Source organism: Struthio camelus, chromosome 2, assembly GCF_040807025.1.
Source record: "Struthio camelus isolate bStrCam1 chromosome 2, bStrCam1.hap1, whole genome shotgun sequence".
NCBI classification, from domain to species: Eukaryota; Metazoa; Chordata; class Aves; order Struthioniformes; family Struthionidae; genus Struthio; species Struthio camelus.
Genome location: NC_090943.1, coordinates 110161946 through 110183758, shown reverse-complemented (window position 1 = coordinate 110183758; position 21813 = coordinate 110161946). Strand labels below are relative to the sequence as shown.

The following is a 21813-nucleotide window of genomic DNA, read 5'->3' as shown; positions in this document are numbered from 1 at the left end:
TATAGGGAAATAGACAGATATAAACATCACATGATGGTGTACAAAGGAGGGCAGACAGGTTTGTCACTGTAATTTATTTTTTCTTAATAAAGGGACATAAGAATAGTAACTTATGAGTATTAATAGTTTTATTTAAGTTTTTGATTTGCTTACAGTAAGAGAGGCTTTGCAATTTAAATAAAAAAGAACAATTTATTATGAAAACTGGTACAAAACTATCTAATTTTTACTTCTTCATAGAAGATAATTTGAAATTCAAATCACTAGCTGATGAGGAAGGTTATTAAAAATGCATTAGAGCTGAAAATGTAGCTGTATGTAATTGTCATAATAGATATTCAAAATTGATTTATCCCCAAAGACAATTAAGCTAAAAGAATTTTCAAATCATCAGCTAACAAATTTTAGTTAATTTTAGAAGCAAATGAAGTGAAAACATTTCAAAAAAATATTGTCAAAAAATTAGACTATCTACTTAAAAATCCCTAAAAGAGGATTCAGAATCTCTCTTATTCTTCTTTCTCCATTTACTGAAACTGTAATTTTTTTTTACATCTAATTCTCTTTTTCATCTCTCCATTACAGAATTCTGGACCACTCTGAGCAAGCGTGTATGCACACATGTACCTGTGCACGCTAAATTTAGGTTAATTTAAACTCACAGGATTCCATTCCATAGACGGTAATTTTTCGTCTAGTTCATTCATTTTTCTACAGAGCATCGAGAACATCATAAGTAGTCTGGTGCTTTTAATACTTCCTTCTCAATGTCTGAAATGTTTTTTAATATGTGCGTTTGTATTTAAGAACAACAGCATCTAAGTGCCAGTTACGGCTTTGTGGAATTGGGAGAGATGTTATTTTTAAAGACGCTGAAGCATATGAACACCTTTTTTAAATTAGCGCAGATAAAGCTTTTCTAAACGATACTTTCTGGAGTATTGCATTTACTGTTTTACTCTCCTGTAAAGTGGAACCTCAGACTCAGGCCAGTGGGTGTCTCTGTGGTTGTGCTTGCGTGTATGTAGTAAGCCCAAGCCTGTAACACTTCTTGTTGGCCACAGTCAGTTGAGGGTTATTGGCAAGCACACAAGATTATTCTGTGTTTGAAGTTAAGGCAGGTTCCGAACTGTAGTTCATAATCTGTCGATGCAGTGAGAGATTCAATAGTTAGGGTTATACCTAGCATTTCTGCAGTAAGAATTACATACTCATCACTTACTGCGTTCCAAGAGGTTGTACTTTGTAAGCGTGTCTTTGCTTTAATTTGGTCTGAAATATTTTTTGTTTTAATAAAAAACTTACTTTTAATTGAGCTTATGTAATGAGATAAGTTTGAGAATTATTAAAGGTCAGCCAATTTAAGTAAACCAGGAAAACTGGGAAAACTTACAGGACAAGTACGTTTCTTCTTTTCCCTTTATTCAAATAACAATAACATGTTTCTTTTAATTAACTAATATCTTTGAGCTGAATCAATTTTGAAAAGGTCTAGGCATAATCCTATAAACTTTGAGAATGTTAAAAGCAAAAACTTTGAAAAATGGAAATGGTCTTTAACTGTCTGGTATATTTTAATAACCTCAAAATGGTATTAAAACTCATATAATAGTCTAATTCATTTACACATTCATTGTGAAGTAATACCCTATTACTCTACTTGGATAATTAAACTGAAGTAATGAAATACCCCCCCTTTTTTTTCAGGCATAAGCACAATGGTACTGTTTGCATACCTAGTAACTCAAGCAGGAAGTTTAATATTAAAAGTATTTTTTTTTTAAATTGTAGTTCAAATTTGGAAAGATAATTGAGAAACGTGTTATTTTTATTTTAGTTGTGAGTTGTTCTCTCTCTTGGCCATCTTTTTAGTATGATGTTATTTTTCAAGAGTGAATCTAGGTTACAAATTACAGTATTCTTTTAGTATAAAACATTAATTATTTAAAACTTGGTCAACATTCAGTGTTCCTAAGGGTCTGCTCTCCCTGCCCTTTTTTAAATGATATACTAACACAATTATCTGATATCCAGTTTGCACATCAAAATGAAAGGTCAGATTGGAAAATATATTTCAAATGATCTTTAGGATAAGAGGACAATATAAGTTTTAGAAAATGGATTGGGAGAAACTCATGTTTTTATATGACAAATAATGGTTTATGAAAATACTCTTGAAATGTGAAGACATTTCTTTTTCAATTTGTATTGAAAAATCCAAATTAAGATATTTGGAAAGGGGAGAAGCATGTGCTCACACGCATGCACACACACACATATGAACCGATCATATTTTAGCTATTGCTTTAAAACACTGGGCCACGAGCCAAAAGCAGAAAAATCCTTATAGGCTGGTTCTTTTTATGGTTTGGGTAGCAGTTCTTCAGTTCTGGCAGCATTACAGTAGGATAGTTCAAGAGAAAGTGAAATAACTTGGCTTGATGAAAGCTCTACTTTTCTGTCTAATAAGAGTAGTTAGTGTGACTTAATAGGCTTAATCTGTCCTGGTTAATCAAACCAGGCAGGTTTGATTTTATGCAATAAACTGAAACAATATAGCATTAAAAATGTCAAGCAAAAGCTAATCAAATAACTTTGGATCTTGCCCTTAATTTTTTCAGATTTCATTGAAATAAACGGTAAGTGGTCAGTTACAGTATGGTTTGAATCTGGGTACCTGGATGGTCACTCTGTTGCAAGCCAGAGTTATATTAACAGTCGTGATGACTTAGGAAAAGGAGGGAACTGCAGTAATGATTCAATAATTTATGTTTATTTTACACTTATTTATATTTTGAGAAATTAAAAAATAGGAATTTCATTTGATATTTAGTCTAAAACTACATCATGTAATCTGCATTCTCCAAAAATACTGGCAAATTTAAACTTTTACATTTTTATCCCAATTTCATTTGGAAGGGAAGAATAAATGATACAGTATCGCTGTGCTGTCAGAGCTATGTATATCTCTTCCAAGTGAACTTCATTTTTCTTGCTGTGATATTACTAGTTTATACTTAGCCTGATTTCTTTTTTTAATATATACATTCCTCCTCTCTTTATCTTTCTTTACATCCACTTTTGAGTTATAGAGTAAGTGTCCTACTCTTGTTATAGGTGTGGTCTCCATATAATCCTTACAGGAATGAACATTTACTTGGTAGCAGTTTCTTAAACTCTTACTTCTCTGAAACAGCAGCTGGAGACCTGCCCCAGCGGCATAATGTGGAGGTTGATATGTCACTCATTGGCAAAATTCCTGGAGAATGTTGTTACCATAACAACTTGTCCCCTTCCAGGGATAAATCTGTGTGCAGAGATGGAGATAACTCTTCTGTTTTCTCCGTGAGTTGGTTTTTTTTTACAGGATGATAGGATTTCTCTTCTCCCTTCTTATGTTCCTCTTGTAATCTTGTGTTTCAAAATTACAGTTCTTTCATGCACTAGACTGCAGTTTTTTCTTCCTCTAACACTTTTCTTCCTTAAGTTTTGTTTTTCAGTTTCTCTTACTCCTGGTCCTACTATTGATAGTTGTGTGCTGTTCTTGTGCAAAATAAACTGTAATAAAGTCAAGAAAATTAGTTTCATCTTAAATATGCTGGATGCCTAAACCCATATGGGCTTGCCCAAACCCATAAGGTCCAAAGAGGTTTACAGATCTCTTAGTGTCCCTTTCTTATAGGATACTTCAGACTGGGAGGGACCTCAGGAGGTCTCTACTGCAACCTCCTGCTCACAGCTGGACCAGCTCTGAGATCAGACCAGGTTGCTTAGGACTTTGTCCAGTGAGGTCTTGAAAGCCTCCATGGGTGGAGGTTGCACAATGTCTCTGGGCAACCTCTTCCACTACTGGACTGTCCTCACAGGAAAAAAAGATTTCCCTTACATCCAGTTTAAGCTTATCTTGTTCCAGCTAATGCCAGTTATCTTTATCCTCCTGATATGTACCACCTTGAAGAACCTGGCTTTTCATAACCCCCCCCACCGACCCTGGGGGGCTTCTGGTGGGTGCCCCTGCAGCCCTCTCTGCTCCAGGCTGAACCAGCCCCATCCCTCAGCTGCTTCTCACAGGACAAGTGCTCCAGCTGCAACCATTCTGCTGGCCTTCTGCTAAACTTGCTGCATGTTATCAATGTCTTTTTTGGGGTCCCAAAGCTGGACACAGCATTGCAGATGTGGTCTAAAATGTACTGAGGAGAGAGGAAAAATCACTTCCCTTGATCTGCTGGCTGTGCTCCTGTTAATGCAGATGTTTCCATAACTCCATAGGTGTTTATGCTTTCCAGGTAGTGGTTTTTTTGTTCGCTTGGTTGGTTTCATTTATTTTTTGATTTGTTTGTTTAGAGCCACAGACATATCCAGCTCTGTCTGAAACTATAACAAAACTTCTCTCTGCGGCAATTATTCAGCCGTGTGAAGGGAGCCGCTACTAACTGTAGACAGGATTACTGAAAACTGAGCTGAAGGGAGCTGTTTCGTTCAAGTTACTCTTATTTCTTCCTTCCACCGGCAATGGGCCCATATCTCCTTTCTTTCTGGGTGTCAGCAGCATTCAGCATTTAGCGTATTTGGTGGTTCCTTTGCCCTTAGCTGGCCATAATTATGATAATATACCTAACTCTTGCTCCTTATACCACTCTTCTCTTGTCATGCTGTTTCTGGTGTGAGGTGCTTCTCTACTGTCTGGGAACTGGTCACTGTAGGCCCTGCCCTTTGCCACTGTGTTGACTTTTGCTGTCTTGTCTTACTGTGTGCTTGGTATTACACAACAGATGGCAGTATGAGGGCTGTTATAAAGAAATAAAAGGATAAACAATTATGTTTTACAGCTCTCTCCTCTGCTTCAGTGTTTGTTAAATAGGAATTAAATGACAGGAAGGTAATGCACAATGCAAAACAGAAATCCATCTATGCAAATTCAGACCTTTTCTCCTGCCCAAGCAATTTCCAGGACTCTGCAGAGTGGAAAAAGTACTCAATAGATGGAATCTCAGAACTATTTCTCATCCCAGTTTCTTCTGGGATGCACACACTTGGAAGAATGCAAAGAGGATATGCCCCAGAATGGAATATTTGAATTTTTGTGCAAGCTTCTAGTTTTTGTTTTTTTTTTTCCCTATCCTTCATCTTTTCCAGAGCTGTGCTCTTATTTACTGTGGAATTATATTTGTAGTAGTGATACAGATATGATATGTAATTTCGCTGTACTATTACTGTAATAGTGGAAGAGTTATCTGATCTTTTTAATTGTACTATTTAACTGCCAAATCCCAAGGTGTGTAGCAGACGCATAGTGTTCATATGTCAAAGTGATGCAAAAGAGGATAGTGCAGATCTCTATTGTATTTTTGCAGTTTTGATTTGATTGCAGTAATTCAAGAGTTTACCATGCAGTTTAACTTGGCAATGGGAAGACATCACCTTGATTATTTTATCATGAAAATTGCAAGTGTTTCAAATTTTCACTTGTAAAAATTACTGCAATTATATTTAGAAGTTAAGCCTAAATACATGAAATACTTTGCTTCACACGGGACATCTTTTGCCTTCGAAGCTTATGTTTTGGGTGCTAAAACTGAAAATGAATATTTCAAAATTTGATATCCTGAGAATTTTTTCCCGAATCTTCCTCTATTTTAATTTCTTTCTGCACAGTAGGAGGAAAAATCTTTTAAATCGTTTATTTAGAACAGTTTATAATTGCTGCTTAGCACAGTACTTTTCAGACTCTTTTTTTTTTTTTATTTTGAAGGTAATTTAAGATGATGTGTTTCTATTTCTCTCTGATTATTCTCATCATGCTCTTTTTATCCAGCAGCTATGAGATTAATGCTAACTAAGAAAGTAATGTTATGCAAATATTGGAAATAGAAGGCAACTTCATTTTAGCAGGTGATATTCAGCTTTTCTCTCATTCTCTTTGGTACCTCTGCAGTCTGTTGCTTCTCCTGCATGTTTATTAGAACCAAATTTGACTGTCTTCACTCCTCTTGCTGCTGCCCTAGTCTTTAAATATCTTATTCCAAAAATGAGCTGAGTGAAAATCAGACAGAAGTGAATATTAACACTTCTCTGAATCCATCTAGTCATGTTGGTATTACATATGCCCATTACTCTAATATCCAGCTCTCTCAACAGAACAGATTTTTTTCATACAAATAAACAAACAAATAAATATCCAGTGCAGTTCAGTGATGAAGAATGCTTTTATTTTTATTTTATTATGCTTGAATGCAACTTTGTAAATGTTCGGGTCATTCCATAGTTTGTTTCCATGTTTCTAGCTTTAGAATACTGTAGTGCTGGCATCAAAGGAAGTAGATTTTTTAAATGCATGTATAATTTTCCGCTTGTTTTATTTAGTTTGGAAACCCTTTGACAATGCTGAACTCTGCTGCTGGCTGCTCAGCTGCAAAGTAACAATAAACAAGAGAAGTAATTCTCTAGAGCTACTTAAAAGAGATCCTTGGTAAACCTGCTAAAAATCTCTCTCAAAGTCTCTCTCTCTCTGCTCCAGTTTGAGCTGTTAACTCAAATCGTGCAGTGATATCTGAATGTTCTTTGTAGTGGAGTCACAAATCTGTTATACAATGCAATTTTGCCAAAGTAAGTTCATAAATTCTTGAGTGATGGCTTCAAGGACGAGTGTATTGAATTAGTCCTAAAATCCTTCCTCTTTGAGGAAAGCTACGTGTAGTTTGAAGAAAATGGTAAGTAAAATGTCAAAATAAATTTTATCAGTTAAGAAGCAAAGATTCCCCAATTAATCTGAGCCTTTATTTAGTTAAATGTATTTTGTTATTTAGTCACCTTTCACACCTACTAAACATAATTAAGATAATAAAAAGAAAAATAAATTAAAAGTAGGTACCTTATTTACATTGCATTGACAGTGAATAGGTAAAAGATTAAGTGTAAAAATTATACTGAAAACTGTTTTGTCACATCAAATATAGTGGTAACATAGTGAGAATGTGATCTTGTAATACTAAGGAACAGGCTACAATTGTTTGCTACCTTCTTGAATGGCCTCACACAATTTCTGTGTTTGGATTGTAAATTTTGATTCTACTCAAGTCCTATTAGGATCAAATCCTGCTGCTTAGGGAAGAACTGGGTCAGGTCCATTAACATCTAAATTTGAAAAATTTTACCTCATGCAAGCTTTAATATTATTGGAAGAAACATGCCACGATTCTTCAGATATCTTTTCTTTCTTAATATTTGTGACTCTATTTAAGTCTTCATCTTTTCAGATTAATGTTTTAGCTGTTTAAAATTTGGAAAAATTACTGCGCTAAATTAAGACAATATTTTTCTTCTCTTCTGTCTTCTTCCACGTCAACTCTTTCTGCCTAACTTTTTAATACTGCGATCTTGCCATTTTTATTTAATACTGGCAAGCTCTAATCATGTACAGTTTACTCAGCAGGCTAGCAAACTATTCAGCTTACTATTGCATTTTTTTGGATCAATATTGTGTGGAGAAATGCCAATATGTGTTCAGAGAAAATGATGGCTAGACTCCGATGCTCAGCTGTTAAAAACTTAACAGATCGGAAAGAGCAATTCGGTTGCCATTGAATTGTCCAAAGTTAGGCTGTCTAGTTTTAGGTTAGTTAGTATAATTGTTAGGCATTTTTTAATGGTATTATCATTATTTTCATAATTATTGGTAACAATCTCTCCGTAAGGAGATTTCCATAAACAGTGATTGACTTCTTCTGAATCTGAAGTCTGTATGAGGAGGGAGATGGTGCTAGCAGGTCCAGATTTTTAAATATCAGTAGGAAAAAAACTTTTATTGAATGTGAGCATGGATGTTAGTTGAAGACTTTGTTATTATTTTAGGCCGTGTGACTTTCTTATTGGATTAAAACAATAGAGGAAAGGAGGGAGAAGCATGTAACCACATTTGAATGTGTTGAGGTAGCTTTGGAATGCATCAACCAATTCACGCGCTAGGCTATATTTGTATAAAATGATCTTTTTCCAAGTACAAGACTGAAATTTCAAGGGAAGAAGGTATTTCCAGTAGTATGTTTTGTATTTTGTTTGGTTTGCTTTGATTCCTTCCTCCCCACCCCCACCCCATCTGGATGGCCGTTAGGATTGACTTGCTTTAAATATCAAAGAAATGAATTGCTAGCACAATTGTTCAGACAGCCAAATCCAGCCAAGAGTCTAAGGCAAACTGAAACAAATGCAAACAGTGGTGAGCACGAATGAGATTCAAGGGTAGAAGTGTGCTTTGAGGGACAAATAGGACCAGACTGTGTCCCAAGAGCTTCGTAGAGGAACATATACTTGTGATGAGCGGTTTTTGTTGTTGTTGCTTTTTGGGTTTGTTTGTTTTGTTCTGAGTGGGGTGGGGGAAGGAGGGTGGTTGATTTTTTTTTTTTTATGTAAATGAAGCAAGTCAGCTTAAGGTGAGCATAGCTGGATGCAGGTTTGTTCCAGTTACGGTACTCATGCCCCATTCTCCCACGCTTTCTGTCATCCTCTGCATCATCTCATTCCTGTGGTGTAGTTGTTTTGTACAGCTGAGTAGCACCCAAAGCAAAGGTTTAGCCAAATAAAAGGAAACTTAACTTTCAGTGAAGCACATGTTTTAGAGACTAAATAAACATATGGCTGTTTTCTTGAATTATTTCCTATAATTTACTAGGATAACAAACACACTTGTAAAAAGACGGCTACAGGTTTCTATAATGAGGTTTGCAGGCTCCCTGACAAAAAAAAAAAAAAAAGTTTCCCCCACCATGTCAAAATAGGCTCTTAACATGGATTAGAAGTCATAGCCAGAGCTCAGAATGAGTGAGAGTGCTGAAATGTCATGTAAAGACATGTAAGGGCTAAAGTGCTTTTAGAGAAACCAGAAGTTTGTACAGTAGGTACCACGTCACCAGTAGTCTATTTTCTGATCTCTGCTGGCTAGCCAGGGGTAACTTTTTCCTTTATAGCTCCACTCAGGGTCTACTGTTCAGAAACTTTTCCTATATAACAATTCTGAATACTTTCCTTGATCATCAGCCTATGTTTGTATATCTTGCTTGGCGTTAGGCTATTGCTTCCTGCCACTGCAGACTAATATAATCTTATATTAATCATTTTCCTGCACCTGAGTGCAGGACTACTAGGAATCCACAGCGTGACTTTACTGAAAATGGATGAAGGTTGTCTTAGCCAAGAAGAAAGTGGTTAGTTTGTCAGGATATTGTCAAGATCTTTACCAAATCTGTTGGCAGAGAAATGCACTTTAAACTAATATAGCCCAAGACTTCAGTTACGCTGGTAACTTGGTTCCCTGGCATCAAACAGTGCTGGTAGGAATTTTGACAGGGAGTAGGAAATGGAAGTGATTTGCTATTAGCATCAAATTTAGGATCTCCATGTAGATAGATGACTTTATGTTCCTGTGGATCTCTCAAGGTGAAAATCATTATCGTAAGATGTACGTTAGGAAAAATCTTCAAGAAACCAAAGTTTTTGGGTTTTTTTTTTTGTAAGTGAGGACTTAGAAATTTCTTTTTCCTCTGATCCCTTAATCTTTGTGAATATGTAGCATGAGATTTATTAACTACTGATTCCCTCTCACTTTTCATACTTTCTTCTGACAGTCATCTTGGTGTATTGTTCTATATTTTGTTCTGTATTTTCTTTGGAAAAAGTTTGTAGAAACTTTTTTTATGCAGTCATAGTAGTGTAGAGAGAAGGTTTTTTTTTCTTTGATGACTGATTCATCAAGATGCGGCTAAACACAGTTTACAAGGTGTCAATGATTATTGATTTTATTATTTCATATATATATTTACATAGAAGAAGCAAGGAGAAACTGTTAAAGTAATGCCCTTTTTAGATAAGTTGCTATACCAAAACAGAAAAATATGAGGTGTGTGCCCATCTGCAGACCAAGATAAACAATAAGACTGAGGATGGGAGGGAGTGCATTGCATTACTTATAGCAATCTTTGGATGATTCTTAAGTGCTCTAAATATATGAGCAGCAGAAGACTAACTATAGCCTCTTTTGCATTCTCATTTAGTGCTTGACATTCCTTTGTAAAGCAGCTTTGTTGAACAGTCTGGGAGCTGCCAAACAATTTGGTGTGCAGATCAAGCGTGTTTCTTTTCCTAAGGCTATCCTTGTGATTAGCTGTGTTGATGTGGGAACGTCAACTTTTGGATTTTCTGGAGACTTCCAGGTAATCTAAATTCCTAGCGGTAAGAGGAAGCAAGCTGCAGAAGCTTAGTCTAGAGACCCAGATGCAAGCATTTGCAACACCAAGCATAGCATAGACTAATTTTTGTATTGGAGGAATGGGATGGTATCTTTACCCATCCAGGAATTTCCCCTACCTTATGGCCCTTTAAGTTTATGTCCTTTCACCAGATCTTAACCAGAAGTAAGAGCTGGATGTCTCTGTTACAGTTGCATCAAAAAAGTCACATACAATGAAAAACTTTTTAGATAAAAAGTGAACTAAAAAAATACTTGGCAAAGAAGTTTTTTTACATATAGATTAAGTAACTATTCACAATATTATTTCCTTAAACCATTGTTCATTTTCAAGTGAAAAAAAAAAAGTAAAATAGTTTCAGTCTTTTGATCTTTTTTTTTCCCCTGTACCAGTCTTTAAGTAGGGAAAAAAAAAAGAAACAAACGTGTGGGATGCTGAGTGATGGACATATGAGGCAGGAATTACTGATGAGGAGTAGGAGAATTGAGAAAAGGGCCAGGTGCTAAGAATCCCTAACGTGTACCGCACTGAGCACCATATGGAGTACTGCACTAAGTGATAGTGCCAGCGTCTAGCAGAGAAAAGCAGCTCTAGGTTAACTTATTAAAATTTTTAAAAAGTTATAAACTATATAATTGTAGCTTAATACAGAAGTATTCCTCTTGCTCACTGACAGAATCATAAAAGATAAGGGTAGGCAAGAAATCTATTTGCAAGATTACTCATAGAAAAGGTAATATTAGGGGGCTTTTTATTTGTTTATTTAAGTTCATTCTTCCTTTGTTCTAGGAGGATGTAATGGGAAGGGGATAGGGAACAGTTTTTCAATTTTTTTAAAAATAATATTACCAAAGATTTAGGCAAAGTTTAATATTACCATGGAAATAATTTGATCTAATTTGTTGGAAGTCTAGGTAACATTCTTACGTCTGCACGTTAGCACATTAAATTCTCTTTTTATGCTTCTCTTCTTACTCATACAAGGTAATCAGTGGTTTACATATTTCCGGAATACTGTCTTTTTGTTGTGAAGAGCAGCAATATTTCCAATGAATTAGTCTATATCTTGTCAGCAAGACTGTTAGGATAGCACAATGAACAAATATATGTTTGATATAACAATCTCTGCTTTAAAAAGTTGATTATCTCAAGTCATTTTTCATAGAGAAAGAGTTTTTTGATAAATTTTCAACTGGAAAAGTCTTTTAAATCCTTTTTAAAAGTTGAACAGAGATGCTTTATGTTCTTTCAAAAAAATTATGATATCTTTGGGGGTTTATTTTGTCTTTTTCTGTAATTTTTGGGTAGAAGTATAAGTTGATGCAGTTTCCATTTTAAAAAGTGAAGTTTTTTTTTTTTTTTAAGAATAGATCAAAATTAAAAACAATTTTTTAAAAATATGGAAAAAGGCACTTTGTCTAACCAAAGTTTGTTTCTCATTCCTATATACAATATAATATAAACTCTCAGATGTTTATTACTTTTTAATTACAAATGTTCAGAGGTTAGAAAAATGACTCACGCACCCGTGATGTTAAAAACAGAATCCTAAATAACTTCAGTTCTCTCTGCCAATGAGAGAAAAAACTTTCAGGGGATGATTACTCCTGTGTCTGTGCCCTGATTATGAAAGGAGGCATACCGTACAATTTCAAAAGATGAATGTAGAAGCGAAAGTTCATACTTCTACTGGACATTAAAAATTAAGCACTCTGTAGAAATACTGAAGGGCTTCTTTGGTAGCATCACCTCTCCCTTTACTTTCAATTGTCTTTTTTTATGTCAACATGTTCACTTGCTCAATAGGTAAAACCAGAACTGCTGCTTTAACTTGTCATTGGTTTGAAATTCATTGCTTTCTCAGACTTGATGATGAGATTGTCTCCTAAAGCTTAGTTATTTTTTCTCTTTATTTATTTCTGTTAGTTTACCCAATAAAATTAATTACTTTTCTTAACAAACATCTCTACAAAATCCTGTCTTCATAGCCGTCTCCAAAACCTCATGATGTTTTGTAGTCGTCATGACTAAAACAATATTGTAGAATGCATTTAGTATTTGGAAAGTGAATTATTTCAAGATGAAAGGTGTATATTAAAAACTTCTTAACTGGCAGAAATAAGGTATATATAAAAAGATTATATATATGTGTGTGTGTGTATGTGTATATATACATGTATACAAACACACACACGCGCGCGCACACACACACATATATATAAAAAACTAAAAGTTGACGACATTAGAGCGGGTAATTCACATAACTCTTTGCCTGTCAAACAGCCGTTATAAAATGTTCTATTCTGTCAAGGGAGAAAATGAGATTATTTCCCCCACACACTTGCATTTGCATTTTGTTCTACCAAATCACTTGTGTGGGTACTCAAAAGCAGGGTGTCAAAATTTGGTGCTGTTTTCATAGCCTCTTTCCAACTGAGTTTCTCACGAGCAAATAAAAGCCTATTCTTTGTTCACTGACATTATTTCCAAGTATGTGAATGATCTTGCATAGAAAATATTCTGCCAATATATTGAGTAATACAGGCTTAATATAATGACTAACAAGAGGACTGGTTAAAATCATCTTTATAGGTGGCTAGATAGGTGTCCCCTGTTGCCTGTAGTTAGCAAGTCTGCAAAAAAAAATTACTATGAAAATTATGTAATCTTGGTGCAAAGAATGGGTTGGGATCTATAATCAAGCTTATCAGCATTGCAGGATATTCTGGTAATCTGTAAACCTCAAATGCTAAAGAAAATAATAGTTCTGTACTGCCTGAGAGAGATTGGAAAAAGGCTATATCCTGATGTCGCTGTTCAAAGCATTTATATTATATTTCCTTTTCTGCTATTCCAGAGAGAGAAATTTCCCCTGTTAACTTAAGAATATTTAACCCTTAAGAATATGTAAGCCTTAATTTAAGAATATTTCCTCTTTTAACTGAAGAATACTTAAATATTTAAAATATTTAATTTTTTCTGCATATTTTCCACATTGTGAGACACACACACACACAGATACCACTGTTTCATTTACTTAGGTTAGAATTACTGATTCCTTTCTTTTTCTTCCTTTTTCTTCCTTTTATATTGTACTGTCAGTTATCTTTTCAAAATTTTTAATTAGAAGCTATATGTATCTTTAAATTATTTAAAGATGCTATTTTTCTATCCCAAATCCAAAATTCTTTTGCTCTTACATCCTCTTCTTATTTAGCAAACCCACCAGATCCATGTCTTCCCTGTCTCCTACATAGCACCCTTCTGAATCTTCAGAATTCAGTATGATTTCTGGATTTTGTTTTATTCCGCTCAGTTTTTGAATTCTAGGGTCTGCTCTCTCTTGCTCTACCTATGAATGCTTTCTTATTCCTTTCACAGTATTTCCTTGGGGTGGCAGCTTTTGGGAAGCGATAGGAGCTGTTTCATATACTAGCCCATTTACCATGCCTAGGCCTAGGAAAATGGACAGCGATTTTAGTTGTTCCCTTAATAGAACAGTGGTACCTGTGCTGCTTGCTCCTCTCTTGGGACTGCAGCTGGCAGCCCCACTAAGCATAAAGTGACTTATGGAACTGGGAAAGGTTTCATAATGAGAAGTGTTAAACAGCTTAAAATAGGCTGTGCTTCCAGCTCTACTTGAAAAATCATATTTTTCTTTCATTTGTGTTAATTGTGGTTATCTACTTGCATCAAAGGAAGCTAGAAATAGAAGTATTGCTTATACTGTGTGTTCGCTATAATATGAACAACTTTTTCTTGATAAGCTTTTGAACTATTTGGAAAATAAAATTTTAAGTTCTGACAACGATGACAATTCCACTTTAAAGACAGCAAAGCTTGTATCTGTACAATTGTAGTGACAATAATCGACATGATAATTGGGTTACTTCCCTTACCTAATAAGACATTGCTATTTCTACTCTCTGTGCATACTTGATGCAGATTATGAAACAGATCAAACTTGTGTGAATATAGAAATTGGAAAATCTATTATAGGTGCATCACAAGACTATGTTTTCATGCAGAGAAGTAAACCATTAAAGAAGTAAACCATTCATTTTTGACACATTATATTTTATAGAACGTTTTGCAACTTCAGATGCTACATATTTATATGTTGGGTATTTTTTTCAGTGGCAAAATTGTAAATTTAAATAGCCTCATTAAACAAAGGATTGTAGTAAAAGTTGAATAGTTGTAGACAGTATATTTATTTGTACTATTTATGCACTGGCCTAAAATATTTTTCTTCATTTTAAGGTAACTGAGCTGCACAATATCAAAAACATAACTAGATTGCCTCGAGAGACAAAGAAGCATGCAGTGGCAATTATCTTTCATGATGAGACATCAAAGACATTTGCGTGTGAGTCAGGTAAGCAATTGCTACTATATCTCCTGCTTGAAGAAATCAGGTTACACCTCAAGGAATTGCTCAGGTGAATTACCTTAGAACGCCAGATAGATATCCTTAGCTTAAAGGGAATTTGTTGTAAACAAGAACTTCAAGGTTTGGGTTTTTCGTGGTAAAGTTTTTTTGTTTGTTTGTTTTTGTTTTTTGGGTAATCTACTTTGGAAGGTGTGGTGGGTGTTTAGAGCTCTTTCCTCCATTATTTATCTTTCACTGGGTTTTGCACCTAGATAATCTAACAACTCAGGAGATTTTCTGCTAAGCTTCTAAAATCAAGTAAACAATACCTATAGGGTGTTATTAAGTCAAGATGTGAAACATATTCAGTTTTCTAGTAAGCGCCTCTAGCAAAACTTGGTTAAAGTAGTAATAATTCTGCCATTACAAAGAGGTAAATAACAGCTAAAACCTCAGGATATTTTAAAGCCAGATGTCAAGCAGTCTGCAGCTTGAACTGTTGCATGGTGTAATAACTAAGTTAAGTTGAGAGCTGATTTGCGATCCATGGTACATAATGACAGGTATTTACCTGGCATTTGCATTGAATGCTACATTATTAAAGTACCCTATTTCTTGTTTAAAAATGTTAGATATGTCTTTGTCCTATGATATATTTCCCTGGGAAAAAGGTTTAAATAAAGAAACAAAAATTTACTATTGATAATGTTTCTAATTGTTTACTGACATATTATAAACTGTACCCCTTAAAACTGTGTATCTTTATATTACCATAAAAAATGCCATGGTGTACATTCTAAGTTAGATATAGTGCAAGAAAGTTCAAGAAATAGTTGGAGGAGATTGTTTAAAACTATGAATTCGGATCAAGTGTTGCGAACAGTGATCTCTACTTCCAGTCATGAAAGATAAATTGATAGAGAGTGTTTTGTTTGTTTCCTGCTTTAAATTTTAAAACACACATATATAAAATGAGTGGCTTTCTAGGAACAGTTCAAAAAATAATTAGATAAGTAGTTCACCTTAAAGATTTTAATTTCTTCTGTTTAGAAGTAATAAGAGCTCTATACCTTAATATGATTAAAAAAAAAAAAAAACAAATTGTGTTTCAACAGCACTGAAATCAGTTCTGTAGAAACTCTCCCATTCTCTTATTCCTCTAGTAAAAAGATCTCACTCCTTTCCTAGAGTAGTTATGGTGCAGGTATGTTTTAAAGAGTGCCAGGAATTCATAATTTCAAGGTTCTTTGCAAAAAATTGCTTCATTCTGCAAAGAATGAGAGCAAACTTAAAGTTCAGAATATCCAGCCCCGTCATCGCTCTCTTCAGTAACGAAGGTTATGCACCTTCTCAGCTTTGAATGCAATTACGTACACAAGATGCAAGTACCTTAAGATGCTGCCAGGGTGCCAATATGAGATCTCCTACGTTAGGGTTATGGTCTATGCAAAGGAGTATCTTGAGCTTTGCCTTGGGACAGATGATGCACCAGAAGAGAGCTTGTGGGCCCTTACCCACAGGTAAGGGGTTACAGACCAGCACAGGTGATGATGTAGTGGGTGTCTGCTGCAGACCTTCTGACCAAGAAAAGGAGGCAGATGAAGCCGTCTTTATGCAGCTGGAGAAAGCCTCACAGTCACAGGCCCTGTGCTCTTGGGTGATTTTAACCACCCTGACGTCTGCTGGAAGTGCAATACAGCTAGGTGTTAGTAATCCAGATTTCTGGAATACATTTAAGACAGTTTCTTGATGCTGGTGATCAGTGAAACAACTAGGGGAAATGCTCTGTTCAGGGGCCTACTTGGCAGGAGAACTTCTAGGAAGCTTTCCTGGAGGGCAAAGGGGCCTAGGAGAAGTGGCTAGTTTTCAAGGACAGCCTCCTCAGGGAGCAAGAATAGTCCATTCCAATGTGCAGAAGACAACTGCTGAAGAAGGCCAGCATGGATGAACATGGAGCTCCTGACTGAGCTCTAACGCAAAAGGAAGTACAGAGAAGGTGGAAGCAGGGACAGACTACTTGGGAGGAATCCAGAGACATTGCCCGCACATAGAGGAATGAGTGAGGAAGGCCAAAGCTCAGCTGGAGCTGAAACTAGCAAGGGAAGTGAGGGGCAGCACAGATTTAAGTAGAGCAGCAATAAAAGGAAGACTAAGTAGAGTGTGAGTGGCTTGCTCAGCGGAGCAGAGGACCTAGCACCAAGGGACGTAGGAAAAGTTGAGGTACTCACCTTAGGAAAGGCTGAGCTTCAGCACCTTTTCTACCTTAATTTTTCACTGGTAAGGCTTGTCCTGAGCCCCTCAAGGTCCCTGAACCTCTCAGCAGTCTGTCTATGCACAGTAGAAGACGACAGAGTCAAGGATCACTTAACCCACTCGGACACGCACAGGTCCATTGGGCCAGATGGGGTACATCCGAGGACACTGAAAGAGCTGGCCAATGTCATTGCTAGGCAACTCTCTAGTGTCTTTGAAAGGCCATGGCAGTCTGGGGAGATTCCTAATGCCTGGGAAAAGGCAGGTGTCACATCCATCAGCGTCAAGGGCAAGAAAGAAGATCCAGGTAACTACAGGCCAGGCAGCCTCACCTCAGCCCCTGGGAAGGTTATGGATCAAATCCTCTTAGAAGCCATTTCTAAACAAGTGAAGGACAAGAAGGAGAGTGGGAACAGCCAACACAAAATTGCCAAGGGCAAATCATGCCTGACCAACTTCATTGCTTTCTACGTAAAGGTGACTGGTGCTGTGGACAAGGAAAGGACAGTCGGTGTTGTATACCTTGATTTTTAGCAAGGCCTTTGAGAATCTCCCACAGCCTCCTTATTACCAAATTGGTGGGACATGGGCTGGATAACTGGAGGATAAAGTGGGTGGATAATTGGCTGAACTGCTGAGCTGAAAGACTTATGATCAGTGGTGCAAAGTCCAGCTGGCAGCCAGTAGCTAGCTGTGTCTGTTAGGGATCAGTATTGGGACCAAAACTGTTTAATATTGTCATCGACAACCTGAATGATGGACGGATACCACTCTCTGCAAATTTAGTGATGACACCAAATTGGAAGAGCAGTCAATATGTTGGAGGCAGGGCTGCTATTCAGAAGAACCTGGACAGGCTGGAGAAAGGGACTGACAAGAACCTCGTGAAGGTCAACAAGAGCAAACAAAAGCTCTTGCCCTTGGGATGGAATAACCCCATGCAACAATGCGTGCTGGGCACCGACTATCTGGAAGCAGGTCTGCAGAAAAGATCCTGGGGGTCCTAATGACCAAGAAGCTGAACGGGAGTCAGCAGCGAGCCATGGCAGCAAGGGTGGCCAACCGTATCCTGGGCTGTATCAGAAAGCGTGTAGCCAGCAGACCCGGGGAAGTGATCCTTCCTATCTATTCAGTGCTTGTAAGACCACACCTGGAGTACTCTGTCCAGTTTTGGGCTCTCCAAAGGATATCGACGTACTGGAGCAAGCCTAGCAGAGGATGACTGAGCTGATCAGGGGACTGGAGCACATGACATATGAGAGGCTGCGAAAGCTGGGCTGTTCAGCCTGGAGAACAGACAACTTCAGAGGAAACCTTTTTGCTACCTACAGCTACCTTGTCTGAGGATGCAGAGAACGTGGAGTCAAGCTATTTTTGGAGGTGCACAATGATAGGACAAGAGGCAATGGACACAAGTTGGAACATGAGAAATTCCAACAGATGTTAGGAAAGCACTTTTTACCATGAGGATGGTCAGATACTGAAACAGACTGCCCAGAGAAGTTGTAAAGTCTCCATCTTTGGAGGTGTTTGGGACTCGACTGGTGTCGAGTGACCTGATCTGGTTAGACCTGCATTGACCCCCGATGTCCCTTCCAACCAAAATTATTCTATGATTCTAAGTTCTTGGCCTTTGAAAGATAACAGATCATAGCAAATACTTCTTAATGTTATCCAGTGCCCTCTGGCAGCAGATGTAGATCTGAAGCTATGGATTCCTGTAAAAGTAGATTCCTGTAATGCATTCCTAAGTGTTGGAAATCTATTTTGGAAAGATTATAAAACGTAATTGTTGATGTAGTGGAGTTTCAACCAGTTTACCCTTCACCATGCCTTCAGTACGTCTAAACTGAATCAATTCCATCAGAGGAGATAGATGTACTATTTTGTTTCATAAAAATCAGACTCTGTTGAACTCCAGATCTTTCATGTGTTCTGAACCAGGAGGATATGGTCTAAAAAAAATTTCTTTTACAGCTCATTTCAACAACTGAGTTCTATCTTCCCACAAGGAACTATTACCATTTTTAATGCTGCTGAAATATGCCAAGCGCTATGCTTCCCTTTATGAAACTTATTTAGGGAATATTTAGAGACCTACTTTGTGTTTAAAGTGTTTTCATGTGATTTTTTTTTTTTCTCAGATGTCTAAAAAATGTCTAAAGTGTCTGTGGTTGCTATGGGATAATGCCTAAGCTTCAGCTTCATGGTGTACAGTGGGGAGTTAATTTTGGCAAGCCAGGCCACACCTTCAGTTAACACAACAATACCTTTTCTCTGTTAATATGTCGTCTTTTCCATGACTTCAGTAGGAAAGAGCCACTCAAGTGTTTCTGACTCTGAATTAAAGACTATTGTAGTACCTCTGTCGCAAAGCTATAAGGTGGGAATATGTGTATTTCACACACGCTTTCACGCTTGTATACATGTCACACTTACTGGTACTTGCACACAGTACTGAGCTTCCAAGGGTGTATTTTGAATTTTCTAATGCGAAACAAAGTAGAGCCATTGTAGCTACTAGGTTTGAGGTGTTGTCCTTAGTTAATATCTTAAAAAAACAAGACTTTTTTAAAGATGTGTGCTTTTAGTTTATGTGTGTACATATATATATATATATGTATGTATGTATATATACATATATATATATATATGTAGCTATGCTCAGACACATGGATCAACTGAGCAGCTCTTCTTCGTGCAGTCCGTATGCCTGTAATGTGGCAGTCAACCAGATGTCTATAGTGAGGCACACATTCTGAGATACCCTGTAAATTCTCTCTAAAATTGTAAATTTAATGAGCTATGCAATGGTGACTATGTAGGACATGCAATAAAACTTATATCATGAATTGGAGGGCATAAATACTGTCATTAGAGCTGGCATTTTAGAGAATTTTTTTGAAAGTTGCTAACATCATGAAGATTGTGCCTGAATAATAGTTAGCTTTCAAGGAATAAAATTTTCAGGATGCACCAGGGTAGTGATAGTCCATGTGGGAACATAATTTTTCCTTTAGCGTTACTGGCAAAATAGAGAGTGATACAAGTCCCTGGCTGTGCTAGGCTCAGTGGACCCAGCTGCACAGGTCTGCGGAAAATTTATTGTAATTTCCAAAATATAGAATGTGAGGGAATTGCTGGACTTGGTAACCTATTCATAAAAGAATAGTGGATCTTTTCTCTGCAAATTACCTGGATTCATAGACAAGAGAAACAAAACAAATTGCAGATGAAATGTGGTTTCAGTGATTTATTTGGGTGTCAAATAAGGTGTAATATGAAAACAAGGAAGTAGGAGAGAGAAACTTCAGAGAAATCTGTAAAACTGAAATTGTGAAGCAAGTGCAGGCAGCCCCCAAGTTAATGATATCTGTCATGCTTCTCTTCAGTATGGTGCCCTTTTCTACACAGAAGTAGATGTATTGGAGAGGATTATTTCTTCTCAGGCATACGTGAACTGTAGTTCTAGAGTAACCAAAATCAAGAACCAATAGCATCATCATTTATAAGAGGCTGTACTTTGGCAGTCCCTTAAAACTTCCACTGCTGCAGTCCTGGGAAGATGGCTCTGGAGAACTGCAAAAAGTCTAGCAGCTAGCCTATTTGAAATTTCTAGAGGGGCTTAGGTATCATCACATCATGTTGATATAGCTTCATTGACATTAATATTCCGGCAGCTGTTTTGACTGAATCCATCATTTTATTTTCTTGAATGTCTTGTTGCTGTGATGATTATCTTGATAAAGCTCTTTTATATGTCCAAAAAGTAAAGAGTCCTTTTATTCAACGTTTTTATTTTCTCAGCTTTTCTGAGTGCAGTTGAACTGTGATAAGTAGGTCTTGTTATAACTCTGTTTAAAAAACAAATTACTTTTTGTTGAAAATAAATGATAGACTATTGGCGTCAAGTGACAGCATGTTCAGCAGGGTGAGGGTTTTTTTGTTTTGTACATATTTTTGATTTTAGAGCTGAGATTTTGCCACATGTTGGTGTTGCTTTCTCCTCCTCTTCTCTTCTTAAAAAAAAAAAATTACTTTGCTTGTTAGCAAATTAGTTCAGACAAATCAGTTCATTTTTGTACTGCAAAAGCTTTCAGGCCATTGCCAAATTACCGCTGTACTTTTTACCCTGTTACCCCGATTGTTTTCATCAGCAAAAGCAAAGGTGACTCTTCTGTATTATGTGCTTGAAGAATATGACAAATGCCAGTGGAATATTAAATGTAATTCACGTAGATGTATCCTTTGGCAGCTAAGAAGCTTGGAAGTTTTGGATTAAAATTACAATGAGACGTTGAGACTTTACGATGAACCATTAGCGGTCATTATCTTCTACTGTGACTAACTATACAAATGGCTACACAGTCTTTAAAAAAGGACCCGATTAAAATACCAACTTTCACTGTTAGTTTTGTAAGTTTGAAGCTCTAGGAATGTGGAGGCTGTTAGAAGTGTAGAACAGCATCCCAAATGGAGTTTTGGTGCTGAAAAGAAAAATACAAACAAGGTTGTCCTTTTCCTTGTAGAAAAATTAATTCTGTACAGTTGAAAACATTCTGAAAGATGGTGCATTTCTCTTTTACAGTGGCATGGATTGTTATAGGAAATTTTGTGACCTTGTCTTTACTGGCGGGGCTGGGGTTATTTGTTTATTTACTTCTATGTAAAATATAGGGTTCGTTGGAGGTCAGATGCATGTTCTCACTTCCATGTGTGCCACAATATTTTTGAATAAAAAACAAAAGAATCGAAAGACGACATTGCATGAGGTCAAATGTATTGGTCTGGACTCTTACACTGTCCCTTTTTGATCATAATATTTGAAATACTATTCCCTTGGGGGGCACAGGTCAATCTGAGTCATAGTTATAATTGGTATTTTCTAAGATTAATATTTAGGATATGTATTATTTTGTTCATGAAAAATAGTTCCCTTATCATTAA

The 21813-nt window shown here is 36.6% G+C and overlaps 1 protein-coding gene across 1 annotated transcript in view; it reads left to right on the top strand.

Moving 5' to 3' along the window:
* Positions 1–21813, top strand: part of DOK6 (docking protein 6) — a 260922-nt gene that overhangs the window by 111833 nt on the left and 127276 nt on the right. The window contains exon 3 of the mRNA XM_068932081.1: positions 14505–14619. Coding sequence (XP_068788182.1) covers positions 14505–14619 — 115 coding nt within the window. The remainder of the gene's footprint in view (positions 1–14504; positions 14620–21813) is intronic.